Consider the following 15,466-nt stretch of genomic DNA (forward strand, 5'->3'; position numbering starts at 1 on the left):
TAGCCATTTTGAAACCTGTACAGTTTTATTTATGTGATTTAATAGATGGTGTAAATTAATTCAAGCTAAATTCATACAATTATTAATTTTTTTTAATTAATGCAACCTAGAAATTTAGGAGTATAAATTGGCTTCCCAAATTTGAAAGAAGAAAACAAGATAAATATAAATATTTAATGGAAAAAGAAAAAGAGAGATGGCTAAAAAANATGGCTAAAAAAAAAAAAAAAAGTAGACAATTATTGATGTTTAATTGCAATAAAATAAAATAAGAAAATAAAACCCTCCACCAGGAACATGATGTCTTTTCGAACTTTTTTTTAATTCATCTCATTGCTGTATTTTTTTCAGTGATTTCGCTTTAAGCAACAAAATTGTAGCTATTTGGTTCTTTACGTTCGTGACAAACTTCACTCCATGATTACAAGAACCAAAGAGAACAGAACACTGAAAAAAGGAATTTATAGGCCTCCACTCATCTGTTCTAAAATGGCTTTCAGTTAATACAGCACCTGTTATCTATCAGATTTCATCTTCATTGATTCAAATTGGTGCATGACTATTACCGACGTTTGGTTTCTCGGGTTCGACTAATCGAACGATAAAATTCAAGTGGATAAGCTAGTGTAATGTGGAATTTAAGAAGGCTACAATTGTTCCCTAAGAAGATAAATGTATTGGGCTTGAAAAATAAGATGCTTTACAAGTTCATGAATGTAAGTACGTACCATCTTTTTAAGGCATTAATAAGGATGGTGATGGTGATGGTGATGGTGATGCAGGTGGGTTTTGGCTGTTCTGAGTGTTGTCTCTGCTCGAATCCTGAACTTGTCCTGCAAAATGCAAATTCCAAAGGATATCGTCTACTGAAGGTCTATCTGCTGCCTTGTCATGGAGACATCTTACACATATTTCCATCATCGTCTTTAGCGATTCATCCGAACACCCCTTGTGTACTGCTGGATCTGCGATGCTCTTTCGAGCGATATCGTCCGTTTTTAGGCTTACCTGTAACTGAGAATACGAGCAAAACCAAAGCCTCAAGTTCAGCTTCAGACTTGTCAACCGTGATGATGATTGTGAGAGATGCAATGACGAGAAAATGTACTTACAAGATCTCTTGAAACATGAACTTCGTTTTGGGATGTGATCTGTCTTCCCAAAATGATTTCCAGTAAAATCACTCCTATGTCATACACATCATCCTTATCTGCGTGATTCACTCTGTAAACACATAAAACGCCACAAAATGATTTCCAGTTTCCGAATTCTTATTGAGAAAACATTGAAAGAGTCTTACTCCATAGCATGGCGCTTCCCTTTTCTGCTAGTTGATGAAACTCCTGAAATCATCTGAAAGGCAACATAATATATCAACTACATTAAGCTTGAGTATGCAAATATATGTGATAGTTTTCGTACTCTCTGTATCATATCATACCGTTCCACCGTTTTCGACGACGATAGGTAAATTATAACTGCTGATTTTCACACGGAGATCTTGATCGAGTAAAATATCTGTAATCTTCAGATTGTTTGAGTATACACCAGGCACAATGCCTGTATGTAGGAACTGAATTCCCTTCACCACTTCGATTGCAGCCGATATTCTTTTCGTCCAAAAGAGCTTTTGTCCCGGTAGCCCTGTACCATCAGTACCATGATGAACTAGCAACAAAAGTTACAGTAATAATATAGCTAGAGATGTGCCATGGAAAATCGTTTTACCAGATACGTGGCTTCTTAGCGTTCCGTAAGGATAGTACTCGAATATTAAGAATACTCTGGTGATGGTTAAACCATCTGGGAGGAACTCATAACAGTGTCCAAGAGCACTGACCAAATGACTGTGTCGTAGTTTAGATATCAACTCCAACTGATGCATGTAGGTTTGAGGGGTTTGCCGCCTTCTCAAAGTTAAACTCCTAATGGCAACGATACTGCCATCAGTAAACATCCCTTTGAATATCTGGTATTGTCAAGAGAGATTTTTCTTGTGAATCCATTTATTAGTTTTAATTAGCAGACAAATACGCAATAGTAATAGTTACAGAAATACTTCAAATGCACAGAAAGTCAAGAAGATTGTAACGACCCAAGACCCAAACCCCCTACTAGCAGATATTGTCCTCTTTGGGCTTTCCCTTTCAGGCTTCCCCTCAAGACTTTAAACGCGTATGCTAGGGAAAGGTTTCCATACCCTTATAATGGGTGTTTCGTTCTCCTCCCCAACCGATGTGGATAACACAAGTACGAAGAATTAAAAATACTGTTTATGTCTTGAGCAACAATAGAGAAAAGTCACTGAGATATAAACTAAGAACAGTGAAAATGTATTAAATTCTGGTGAGTAAGCTTGAATGATACCTGGCCATCCGTACTTTCACTTATCAAAGTCGAAGCATCAAAGTTGTTGGTGGCCTCCTTAAGTTCATCCAAAGTGAAAGTTCGATAAGGAGGAAGGCTAGTTCCCAGCTTCATTGTCTGAGATATATACTCTGCAAATACATTGTGGATTTTAATATATCTACAAGGACGAATTAAATTCTTAACTCACAATAGAATGACGCCAATTTCGCAATATTTATGCAAGAAGATGCAACCAAACGGAAAATTTTGATTACTTTTCAGTTCTCTTGCTTTAATGATGCCAACCCAGTTTAAGAAATCAACCAGAAAGGAACAGGAAAGGAAAGTCTTTATCTTACTGGCATCATACAGCTGCTTGGCTGTGTTTGTTACAGATGAATTGTCTGTTACAAACCTTGTTGGTGGTTCTTTAAGAACGCCCATTTTGTACGTCCTTCTCATCGTGAAGAATACCAGAGCAACAACTATAATTCCAGCAATACTTCCTCCGAAAATTCTTAAGAAAGTCATTACCCCACGATGACCTTTCCTATGCTCCAGATTATGTGGCCCAATACTCACTGCTAAAGCTTCGTTGTGACAGAAGTTTAAGGGGTGCTGTTCTTGGTCTTTATTTGACAAGCAATTTCCAGTGTAAATGACATCATTGTTCTTGGACTCCAATTGCTGAAGACAGGTGGGTAAGTCTCCGGTCAAAAGGTTTGAGGATAAATTTACAAATGTAAGATCACTATTGCAAGATACGTTACGTAAAAGCAGCCCAGTTAATCTGTTCCCTCCAATATTCAGATACTTAATCGAAGGAAGTCCCAAAAGCGATGCCAGAAATGGACCAACAAGCTTATTTGAAGATATGTCAAGCTTTTCAAGGCGATATAAGAAGGCTAACTCAGCTGGGATACCCGAGCGAAATCTGTTGTTTTTGAGCACCAGTATACTTAGCCTCTTCGGCAATTTAGGAAACTGGGGCCCCAGAAGATTGTCTCCCAAGTCGAGAACTTGCATGTTCGTTAAGTTGCTGAGGTCTGGCACCTTCCCAGAAAGAGAATTTTTCGAGAGAGAAAGAACTCGAAGGCTCCACATATGGGTAATGGAATCTGGCAAGGACCCATTAAAGGAGTTGTTCTGTAAACTCAGGGTAGTTAATACTGGTAGGGAATCAATCCAACTCGGAATATTACCAGAGAAATGATTGTAGTCAAGAATGAGAGTCTGTAGGCTTTTCAAAGAAGATAGTTCCTCCGGGATGGAGCCATAGAAGGAATTTGAGCTTAAGTTGAGTATTTCTAGAGATAAAAGCTTACCAACAGTTGGAGGCAATGGCCTCTCAAAACCCAGAGAAACCAGAGATAGTACCTTCAGATTGGGAAACTGGGAAAATGTGGAAAACAAAAAATCAGCCGAAGTATTTTGTTGAAAAGTGGGGCGCCCCACTTCACCAACAATGTGGAGCTGAGTTATATAGCCTTCATAGCACACGATGGTAAGAGATGGAGTGGATTCAGTGTCACAGAAGTCTGTAAAGTTGTCGAAGTTGGCTAGAGCTTGAGGGTAGTTTAAAAGTTCCCGGATTTGCAGAAGGGATTGGGATTCAGAAGGTTGAAGCTGAGTTGAAAGATGAAAAGAGAACAATAACACGAAGAGAAGAAGATGGAAATGGCAGACTGGTTTTAGTTTTGCCATTAAAGCTTAGAGGTGAAGTAACTGCTGCTCGTGTGAACAGTCTAGAAGAGACCAAAAGAGTTACAGACCAGAGAGCAGAAAGAAGCAGAAACCCCCCATGAACAAGAAATGAAATTCTCTTTCTCTGGCTGTCTCTTCGGTTTTATGATGGAAAATAGATTCAAAGCTTGTTAGAGAAACCCCAATGAACAAGAAGTGATCTTCATAATTCACAACAACAAAACTGGAAGTACAGTGGCTGTAATAAACCAAAAGCTTCTACATTAATCAGAGATTAGGCCGACTACTTTTTTCCAACTCTTTTCCCCTTTCCCAAGAGATTAGAATCTAAACATGGCTTACAGACTATTTAATACGAATTAAATGGCATAGGACTCCCACCACAATCTTGGCACTGAATAAAATAAAATGCCTTTGAGATGCTATGTACCTGCAAAAATATAATTCAATTCTCTAGTACCATAGTGTGTATAGTCACTAAACAATTGTGTATTATAGTGTAGTAAAACTGTTAACCCTCAGAAATTGTATACACAAATATCCAATAACTTCATCTCAATTTTTACCATTAAAAATATAAACTATATAATCAAGACTTTGTGGATGTACTTACCTTAAAATAATTGAAGCTTGATCTACACAGATGATAAGCGGAAAAGCCAATTTAGTGGTAAAATGATATCTACATACCGACCAAATCTATGAAATCTAAAATAATATAAGCAAACTTCTTTGATAAAATAACGTTAATTATCAAAGGTGATTGCAGAAACAGTCACCACAATTACCATGTTAATCAATGCATTCCTGGAGAGAGAATGACACAGTAATATATATTACTAAATAGGGTTAAAAGACGGAAGGAGAATTTTTCCTGAGGAGTTGGTGTTGGAGACTTTATGATGGGATGAGTTATCCCTAGAAACAAATGCATATGGTTCACGGGGAGCACAGAATCTGAGCAATAATGCCATTTTAGCCTGACAAATCAAACGTTCAAAAGGGCTTTTATTGCATAAAGCAGCTCTTTTGGCATCAAACTGAAACATTTTGGAATACGATACAACAGAAGTCTCTGATTTTATCTGTTCTTTTCGGCTCTTAGCAGAGTCAGACTTGGGGCCAAGATTTCAGTCACGGGTGAATATTTACTGGAGCACCGTTTGGAATTTTGTTCATTGAGAATATTAGTGGGCTTCTTCTTTTTTCTTTTTATCCCTAAAAGGCTCATGTTTCATTACAAAATTAAGAGCTTAATACCTAACTTATTTCCAAGCCTAGCGATTTAAAAGTACTGGAGATTTCATGTTTCCCATTTTGGGTTCTTTTTTCTTCTTTTTGTTCATTTTTTCAATTTGAAATTAGAAAAGGTCAAGTATTTCTTCACAAATTTACATTTGATAGATATATCTAAGACATTATTTTTAAATCTAAGACTTATTGTTATTTTTAAATTATTGCCTGCTTAACAATTAATTTAATTGATAAATCAAACTGTACACTCCATTACTAAACCAATCTGATTCCTTTTCTCTGTTTTTTTTTTCTTTCAAATACCATTCCAATTTTAATCGTATTCGAATTTCAATTTATTTTTTCCAGTACTGCAACCAATGATATACCCCAAATTTGTAGGCCATACCCGCAAGTTGCTTTTGAGGTTTGATTCGCACAGCCAATCTTACCTACAACAATCAAACCTTAAAACCATCAACAAACTCATTGTCTGATGGTATCATATTTTAACATTAAGTATACTTGCTATACCAAGTGGGTAACACTAAAAATAATTGAAGATTCATAAACAGGGTAAATATATCTTTTAACATGTCGAAAATGCCTCAACAATAAAATAATAAACAAGATCAAATACTTATTACACATTATACCTTGATGAGGTTAACTTGTCTTGAATCGTCAACCTAAATATTATTCATGTGTAAGAAGTGTTAGATCTGTAAATCTCCAAACTTCATAATAAATTCAAAATAAAAGTGGCCCAACTCAAATCATACCGAAATTTACACACCCTGGAATATTCAAGGACGATTATTGCTTTGAAGAACCGGGGCTAACCCAACCCCCCATTTCAGTTGCCTTTTAAAAAGGAAAATGTTCTACAAATGGTCTGGTAAAAGATAATAGTGCTGCAACTTCAGGTAGATATGAATGATAAATTACAATTAATCATCTAATAAGTAAATCAATGAAAAACAACAGTTTTCCAAATATATATAAATCAAAGACAATATGGCATCATTTCATTGCGTCGTCTTTTAGGAACAGTCCAACGGGTCCCATCATGCTTAATCAATAACCAGTGTACAAAATGTGAACAAACCATGCCCCTGGATGAGGAATAATAAAGGTGAAGCTTTACAGATAGAACTTACAGGATGGGAAATTGTACTTAAAGATCTTATCAATCTTCTAGAAGATATTTGTTTCTTCTAGCACCAAAAGCAAGTCTCTGAACAAAATGGGAAACACGAAACAATTAGTTGATGGTACGATGAAGGAAAAGAAAAAAAAAACATTTCAACTTAATTGAGAAGTAATTAATCATTTCTCCACTGAGAATTGAGAGTAATCTTTCAGTCCAGTGAGGAAACGAATGTACGTGGGCCTTGTTGAACCATTGGTTGGGATAGATCTTATGTTTGGGCCAAGGTATTCTGCGACCTGTAAACTCAAAGGCCGCGGACATGAAGAAGAAGTGCAGGAGCAATTATTATTATTATTATTTTTCAGTAACAGAGTAAGTGATCACTATATAAACAGAACAAATGCATGTAAATAGCCTCACCCACCTTAATAGGCTCCTTCAAAATATAACAATTTGTCTTACCGAGGAAAAAGAGAAACAAAAATATAAAATCAATCGTTACCATAATTTTTTTTCTAACATAGATTGTAGGGCCCATCCATAAACAATTGGAGGTCTGAAGTCTTCTCTTGTACATATATTCAAACTGTCTGGGCTCATCCTAATAATTTCATATTAATTTATCCTTAGATTCATCAGAAGTGCTTAAGAGAAATAAACCTTCACACGTTTCGGTATAAAATTATTTGCTCCATCTGTTATTCAAGTAATGGAGATGAAATGAGCAGCACATTGTGGATGTCATCCAAATGCACAATAGATTTCTTGTGCGTTTCTCATGCCTTCTGCATTCTTCTTGAAAAAAATTATACATAAGAGGAAGAACTTTATAACAAGTTCAGACATAAGAGAGAATGTTAATAATAGAAAGAACAGTACCTAGGGGTGGGTCGCCCATCAGAACCAGCCCCATCAATGTTGAAAATATGACCTCCTCGAGGTTTGTTTAACATCATCTTTATTGCCTAAACAAGAAGTCAGGAACTATGCATGATTTACAAGAGCATTTGTAGTGACAACTTCACTGCATTAGAGAGCGTCTAAGGAATAAACCAAAAGAATTTCCATTTCATGTCATTGAGATTTGGAGATCAGAAGGAGGAAGCTCACATGAGATCTTCATCTGAAGTCTCGAGCAAAGGCTTAAAGCTATAAGCATTTGACCCTGCATTATTGGTCTGCATTGTTCTTGCAATACGTTAAATAGCAATAGAAGCAAACAAAATCCCACCAAAGTAGTATGAATTATAAGACATAAAAAAAACTGTGTATGAGACTCATCATATCCTCTCACCAAAATCAATCAACAATTGAAATAGTAGACGATGAAACATTTTTTGTTCTTTTAAGTCCAGTTTCCTATAATACGTTAAATATTGCAATTGTAAATTATGAAAATGCATACTTTGTCCATCTAAGCATTGTATAGGCCAACGCTTTTCAGACAGGCACGTGTTAGGATTGTATGAAAAAACCTCAATGACATGATAAAGCTATCCACACGAGGCATTTCTTTAGTGGGACATCTCAATAGCATCATTATACACAACAACCTATTTCTCATTTCAATAGTTACTATTTCATAATTGCTGGCGTTATCCCTACTGTGTTTGCTCATTTACTCAAGTACAAAAAGCGTATACATGCACACAAATCCTGTATATGTGGATTATTCTAGAGATATCATGTTCTACTTTCAATTTTTTTTTTGAAGATTTCAATCAAATTGCTATATTAACGACATCTTCACCACCACGAGTCAGCCAAAAGTAAAAGAGACAAGTAAATTTAGATGGTCTCGAGGTTATGATTCATGTTCAAACATTAAAGGCCACCTATCTAAGATGTTCAATATCATATAGATTCTTTGATACCAAATAGACTTATATTGTAGTTGATGGAAATCAAGATTTACTCATTTGGTCTTCATGTAGAAGGGGAGGGAAGGGGAAGAGAAAGAACAATTTGAAGTAGATACCCATATATCAATGTATTTAAGACTTTTCTGCACAAAATTGACTACAATTTTTACATCCTCTCCTTCTCGCACGTCACATTTAGTACCCTGTAAAGTAGAATTAGATTAGGACGAGCTTGAAGTGTCGGCAACTGCTCCAAATGCAAATAGTACATGGCAAACAAGGAAATGATAGAAAAATGATGAAAAAACATCTGCGAAGAACAAATTAAATTGAAAAAGTTTAGCAGGAGCTAACCATAGATGCTTATCATGATTATTAGGAGAATCCGTACCTAATCAATAAATCAAACACATTTTTATGGGAACAGAAGTGTATTAATAAATTGTTAAAAGAATGTGCACAACGCCACTCATAGATCTATAAAATTAAAATAACCACAAACACATAAGAACCCAAAGCTTGAAAATTAAAAAAGAAAATTATTGAACTCTTCAGGGAAAATAAACTAATAACGATGTTAAATAATGAAACCATAGACTCGAGATTCTCCAAATAGCTGAATTGATCAAATATCCTATATACCTGATAAGTAAGATGGCGGAAATGTATTACAAATACAGCTTCATACATACTTTACAAAATAACCTGCAGTCAAACTCCATTTAATTCATGAAGCTCCTACTCTAAACATGACTGAAAAATGAACTCGACATGCAATAATTATATAAGTGTGCGCAAGTACTAGAAAATGTAACTCTTTAGTTAATATTTTACAGTCCTGTACAGATTTATTCAGAGTCCTACACGAGTGTTCATGAATNAAAAAAAAAAAAAAAAAAAAAAAAAAAAAAAAAACAGAAGGTTTCATGATGAGCATAGTGCATATGTTACCTGATAGTGAACAGATTACAACATTGTCACCTGCTTTCAGAAACTGTTTGGCAACCGCATATCCTATTCCTGAATACATTGCAAATATGAGTAGAAAGCACCATACGAACGAACATAAGGAAGTTAAATGCACTGATGTGTCAAAGAAGTACTCTATATCCGCACTCAAATGAAAAACTCCCATCCCAAGGATCTGTAAGTGATTAGAATATGACTAAATCTACACGATCAAGAAAATTCAGGTAACTGTGTGCAAATACATAGTAAACATTTTCCTTGGATTTAGATGAAAATCCTAAGAATAACCGGTTGTTCTTTGGTCCTCGTAGCAAAACAGTTTGAAAAATTATATGTCCAAAGGCCTAATTTATGAAGTTTATGACTAACTTGATAATTAGAAGGATATTAATCCGGAGGATATCTTAGCACTCATTTAAGCACTCAAACTTTAATTGATTAGGCTCTAACCTCCAATGTATCCATCTTTCTACGAAGTCCAAACAAATAAAACATTCGACAATCGTTCCAAACAATAAGTTTGACTTCAATCGTATGATATAAGCTCGTGAACCTTAAAGCTTACTAATCCAAACTGCAACTGTACACGTGAAATCATAGTCTAAAACATACCTTCAAATTCTTAATAAAACTAAGAGGAAAGAGCCAGCCAGGAAGTTCCTCAAACCAAATTCCTAAAAAGAATTCAAGTCAATCAGATAAACAAATATGTATTCCACCACCCAAAATTTCGTCAAAAAAGCAAAAATACAGTTGAGCGAGTACAGTTCGGAATTTCTTGCTTACAAAAACGACGTCAAACACCAGACGCCATAAGTTCAAGCAAAACTATAAACAAAAAACCAGCAGGAAATTAATAGATGCAACAGGAAACCAAAGCATAACGCAATATATCAAACAAACAAAATGAACAAAAGGACGCCACACCTTTAGTAGAACCAGCGATCAAAACATTCTAAGGAGGAATCATAGGCCCTCTCTGCTGAAAGATTTCAGCCTTCACGGATAGAGAACTGGAATTCACAAGATCTGGCGCGAACCACCAATCGAAAGACTGTAACTCTCCGATTTGCAGATTGATAGGCGTAGACCGGAAGGAGGAGAGACGAAGAAGAAGCCACCGTTACGCGAGATGAAGGAGAACGGAAACTGGAGAGAAACTGAAGAAAATCCATTTCCCGCGGTAGAAATTTACAGAGAGTATGAAATTCACAAGAGTAATACGAACTTTGAGAGTATGAAATTTCATGCCATATCTAGAAATTTTTGTGTTCATGATTTTTTCTTGTAGTTTCTTGGAAAACAAGACAATAAATAGTGAGCAATATCATAGTCATAGTACCAAGCATTGTCACAAGCATCATGATATTTATACTCATAAAAATCTCAATTAAATATCGTTAATTTCTCCCTACCCAAGGTTATATACGGTAAGCCGTTGTTATCCCGTTGTTATCTCTCTCTTGCTTGCTTATATAACGTCTCTTTCAAAATCACTGTTTCTAAAATCTCTCTCTACCCTCGTTTTCTAAAACCTTCTTTTAAAACCGAGGCTAGAGGCTCGATCATACGTCGCTTGGCCGTAGGCGACGCAATAACAAATTGACTTAGCTCACTTGTCGTTGGAAAGTGAGTGTCGCACAATCGCTAGCCCGCTGCCTTCAAAATCCCTCAAGTATCGAGACTCCGAGATGGCCTATAGAAATGTTCATATTTGATGAAATTAACGATCGAATATGATTTTAGGAGCTGGGTTGGGTTGTAAGGTCTTGTACACATGATCACGGAGTTTTTTTTATTTTGTATCTTCATTTTAGTCTTGGTACAATCTCTAGTCAGTGTGAAATTACAACTGATGCCCCTCGTTTCATCGAAGTATCGATCTATAGTTATCAAAACATTGTGTGCTCGTGTTTTCTATTGTATTTTCAACGTGGGATCACGACCCTTTGTTCCGGCCATTGTAGCACGTGTGTCGCCCAAGGCATAAGGGGCATGATGACTTGACGTCATCCTCACCTTCCTCTAGCTTATCACCGGCAGTTTGCTTAGGGTTCCAACCTCAATGGATGGCAACTAAACACGAGGATTGCGCTCGTTGCGGGACTTAACCCAACACCTTACGGCACGAGCCGATGACGAAGGCACCCCTCTATTTCAAGAGGATTCGCAGCATGTCAAGCCCGCTAGCTTGAGATGAAAGTGACCCGATGATTCTATTCTGGACATAGACGGAGTTTCTCGACCGTCATGGATACCCACAACCTAAAATCCACCTAGAATTCTTCCTTCAAGAGGTAGGAAAGAACATCATCAAAGAACCAAGAACAAATCGCTACATAACATTAATGTATTAAATTTTATAAGCTAAATCAAATAAATTATTGTGAAATTAATTATCATTTATTGCATATAGATTCAACGAAATTTACATTGTTTACATATTAATTATTTTTTGTTTTTTCTGGCGGACCTCAACGAAGCTCCAATTACCACAATGGTTAAAAGAGCAGCCCCAATCATCACAGCTGGCCGGTTTTCTTCCTTCATCGCCACCTTCGCCACCGCCTCGCTGGTCTCTTTCACCTTCGCCACCGCCGCCTTGCCGGTCTCTTTCACTTTCGCCAGCATCTCGAATATTACGTTCCCGCCGGCGCTAGGTTTTTTCTCTTCACTTTCTTTATTTTCTTTTGATTCAGTGACGATTTTCGCCTTTTTAGCAACTTCTTGGTCTGTCTTCTTCTCGTTCTTCTGAGATTCGACGATTTCCGCCTTTTTAGCAACTTCTTTGTCTGTCTTCTTCTCGTTCTTCTGAGATTCGAGGATTGATTTCTCCGATTCAGCGTCTCCCGTTGACGGTGGCTTTTGATCTTCTTCCTTTTCTTTTCTTGCTTTGATGCCAGTGGTTTTCCGGTTCCATGGCGTCGTAGCCGCCGCACGGGACGATGGACGGGGAGGTGATGGTGGAGGAGGAGGTGGAGGTGGAGGTGGTGGTGCGGCAATTTCAGAGATATTCTTTTGGTAATTTTCTCTGAGTTCCTTTACTGAGCGTCTTGGTTCAATAGCGGACGGCCGTGGTGCAGAGATTTCGGGGAATAGTTCATTATCTCTTTGCCTCGATTTCTCCGATAATTCCGGATCCGTCGCCGAAGGCGCCGGCGCCCTAACAGGCGATTTCTCGCGATAATCCCCTGCCTCCGCCGTCGCTTTTCCATCCGAAGAAGCCTTCCGATCATCTTCTTTCTCTGAAGAGGCATCTTCAGAAGCTGTCCATTTGCGTTTGGCCGGTAGCATCTTATCCATAGATCTCCGTTGATTTTCTCCTCCTATTTCCTTAACTTCATCGGTCGATCTCTGATCAGACGGCGGTGGTGCCGGAACCCTAGCAGGCAATTTATCGCAATGTTCCCCTGCGTGCTCCGCCGCTTCCCGATCAGAAGAAGCCTTTTGATCGTCTTCTTGCTTTGAAGAGGCATCATTAGAAGGTGACCGATCAGAGAGCATTCTTGGCATAATAATGCGAAGAACATCGCCGCAAAATCGGCCATAGATTCCGGTGACTAAGCAGTCGGCCGGAGCGGAGAATTCTTTAACAAATTCCGTGTTCTGCTTTTTTCCCTGCACCTTGAGCTTCCTCGTCGCCTTCTCGTAAGTTACCTTTATCTGATCCTTTTGGCATCCTGCTTAAAATTTGTGAAATTACATTAAAAAAAAAAAAAAAAAACTAAATTAATTGCATTTTCCCTAATATTATGATTTATTTTTAAATATTTATATTTTTTTTTATTCATTTGAACAACTTTATTTTTTATAATAGAAATTATATTAAAAAATAAAAATTATTAAAAAAATTTCTAGAAAGGACAGGACCACGGAGATAGAAGGCTTCTCTGTCCTCACCTTTAAAATTTCAATGACTAAGTAAATAAGAAATTATATTCGACTCGAGAGATCAAACCTGAAAGTTTGATGCACGTCTCATATTCATTACGCTCGGGATGGAATACGATGGGTTCGAATGTTATTCCGAGGCTTTCGGTGTCGTTTTTGTCTCGTGGTTTAGAACTTTTTTGAAACCAATCCATTGCGATGCGTTTTGGTCGAATGAAAATGTAGCACATAGGAGTTAGAATTTATTATATGATTTTTCTTGTGGGTAAGTCTATTCCTTTGTCCACTATTTAGGGTTTGGTGGGTTTTCTTTACCCTTTCATGTGGAAATAGAATAAAATGGAAGAGAATCATTTGTCTTCCTTCCATTGATATTGCTTATTAGAGGTCTAACCATTCATCCAAGCTATCCTATAGCCATTCGCTTACATAAACGATCCTACTTTTTTATTTAAAAATGCGACGAAACGTATTGTCCACTTAGTTCGTTACGTATCAAAAGTAGTTGAAGCTCGCCGTTACGTATTATCGGTAGCCTCATAATTTTAGAATGAGTCAATTAGGAAAGGTTTCTTCATTTTTATCCACCCCCTTGAGAGCTTAGCGTCTTTGTTGGCACACTGCTCGTTGTCTGGTTCTGATACCATTTGTAACAGTTGAAGTCCACTGATAGCAGATATTGTCCATTTTAGTTTGTTACGTATCAAAAGTAGTTGAAGCTCACCGTTACGTAGTATCGTTAGCCTCATAGTTTTAAAATGAGTCAGTTAGGAAAGGTTTCCATGTCCTTATACACCCTTATAAAGAATATTCCGTTTCCCTCGCCAACCAACTTGGAATCTCACAATCCACCCCCTTGAGAGCTTAGCGTCTTTGTTGGCACACTGCTCGTTGTCTAGTTCTGATACCATTTGTAACAGTTGAAGTCCACTGCTAGTAGATATTGTCCACTTTAGTTCGTTACGTATTGTCATCAGACTCATGGTTTTAAAATGAGTCAACTAGGAAGAGATTTTCACGTCCTTATACACTTTTATAAATAATGTTTTGTTCTCCTCTCCCACCAATGTGGGATCTCACAATCCACCCCCTTTAGAGCCTAGCGTCCTTGTTGGCACATCGCTCGTTGTCTGGTTCTGATGCCATTTGTAACAGTTGAGTCCATGGCTAGTAGATATTGTCCGCTTTGGTCCGTTACATATCATCGCTAGCCTCGGTTTTAAACCGCGTCTAATAGGGAGAGGTTTCCATACCCTTATACTCTCTTGTAAATAATGTTTCGTTTCCCCCTTGAGAGCCTAGCGTCCTTATTGGCACACCACTCATTGTCTGGTTCTGATACCATTTGTAACAGTTGAGTCCACGGCTAGCAGATATTGTCCGCTTTGGTTCGTTACGTATCATCGCTAGCCTCGGTTTTAAACCGCGTCTAATAGGGAGAGGTTTCCATACCCTTATACTCTCTTGTAAATAATGTTTCGTTTCCCCCTTGAGAGCCTAGCGTCCTTATTGGCACACCACTCATTGTCTGGTTCTGATACCATTTGTAACAGTTGAGTCCACGGCTAGCAGATATTGTCCGCTTTGGTTCGTTACGTATCATCGCTAGCCTCGGTTTTAAACCGCGTCTAATAGGGAGAGGTTTTCATACCCTTATACTCTCTTGTAAATAATGTTTCGTTTCCTCGATCTCACATTTGAAGTCGAGAAATGCAATTACATATAATCATCGTTCATGGTGGAACCTATCTACTCGTGACGGTTTATTTGGGCTCTACTTTTTCTTTCAAGTAGGGTTGAATGCATAGTACTTCTCTCAAAACCGTTCATGCACACATGCATGAACCCATAAGTTGGACTCGTATACGTACCCCGTAGGCTTAACTACAAGCTAGCACACACTCATACGGTTCGAAACCAACGAAAGTAAAAGAACTTGTATCATTTTTTCAAGATGACTTTCCTTCGTTCTCGATTTTTCTTATTATTTTCTCACTAGTAGTTCGACCTAGTCACTCACTAATCTAAATTTAATTTTCATTACTAACGAGAAACACAATATTAATATTAATATATAATCGAGCATAATTTGATAATAACATATAGTAACGTTTTCACTTTATTTTATTCGGGCCCAAAAGAATCTCAATTATAATATAAAAAGTTTATTCTCGTCTTTTAAATTTGCGCCGCACAAATTTCTAATAATTGTTGGATCGGTATACCAACCCTAGAGGGGTGAATAGGATTTTAACGATAAAATATTTAAATTTGATTAATTTTATTAATTATAAAACTTTTTAAA

The 15,466-nt window shown here is 37.2% G+C and overlaps 2 protein-coding genes across 2 annotated transcripts; both read right to left on the bottom strand.

Annotated features, from left to right (window-relative positions):
• Nucleotides 1-450: 450 nt before the first annotated feature.
• Nucleotides 451-4,644, bottom strand: LOC111798866 (probable inactive leucine-rich repeat receptor-like protein kinase At3g03770). The gene is made up of 7 exons (XM_023682219.1): nucleotides 2,709-4,644; nucleotides 2,368-2,498; nucleotides 1,729-1,969; nucleotides 1,442-1,644; nucleotides 1,301-1,353; nucleotides 1,113-1,224; nucleotides 451-1,014 (listed from the first exon to the last, which is right to left on the bottom strand). The coding sequence occupies exons 1-7, from the start codon at nucleotides 4,051-4,053 to the stop codon at nucleotides 736-738; spliced, it is 2,364 nt and encodes a 787-aa protein (XP_023537987.1). The 5' UTR covers nucleotides 4,054-4,644; the 3' UTR covers nucleotides 451-735.
• A 7,007-nt stretch (nucleotides 4,645-11,651) lies between these two features.
• On the bottom strand, nucleotides 11,652-13,631 carry LOC111779202 (MAP7 domain-containing protein 1-like). The gene is made up of 2 exons (XM_023659301.1): nucleotides 13,229-13,631; nucleotides 11,652-12,950 (listed from the first exon to the last, which is right to left on the bottom strand). Exons 1-2 carry the CDS (start codon nucleotides 13,389-13,391, stop codon nucleotides 11,719-11,721), a joined length of 1,395 nt encoding a protein of 464 aa, XP_023515069.1. The 5' UTR covers nucleotides 13,392-13,631; the 3' UTR covers nucleotides 11,652-11,718.
• Between the last annotated feature and the right edge of the window lie 1,835 nt (nucleotides 13,632-15,466).

This window comes from Cucurbita pepo, chromosome LG01 (assembly GCF_002806865.2).
Source record: "Cucurbita pepo subsp. pepo cultivar mu-cu-16 chromosome LG01, ASM280686v2, whole genome shotgun sequence".
Lineage (NCBI taxonomy): Eukaryota > Viridiplantae > Streptophyta > Magnoliopsida > Cucurbitales > Cucurbitaceae > Cucurbita > Cucurbita pepo.

Excerpts from the sequence above, each read along its gene's own strand:
- LOC111779202 (XM_023659301.1), bottom strand. The coding sequence starts at position 13,391 with ATGTGCTACATTTTCATTCGACCAAAACGCATCGCAATGGATTGGTTT. Across the intron at positions 12,951-13,228 it reads GACGTGCATCAAACTTTCAG|GATGCCAAAAGGATCAGATA; the intron begins GTTTGATCTCTC and ends AATTTTAAGCAG.
- LOC111798866 (XM_023682219.1), bottom strand. The coding sequence starts at position 4,053 with ATGGCAAAACTAAAACCAGTCTGCCATTTCCATCTTCTTCTCTTCGTG. Across the intron at positions 2,499-2,708 it reads CAAGCAGCTGTATGATGCCA|AGTATATATCTCAGACAATG; the intron begins GTAAGATAAAGA and ends ATGTATTTGCAG. Across the intron at positions 1,645-1,728 it reads GCTAAGAAGCCACGTATCTG|GGCTACCGGGACAAAAGCTC; the intron begins GTAAAACGATTT and ends CTGATGGTACAG.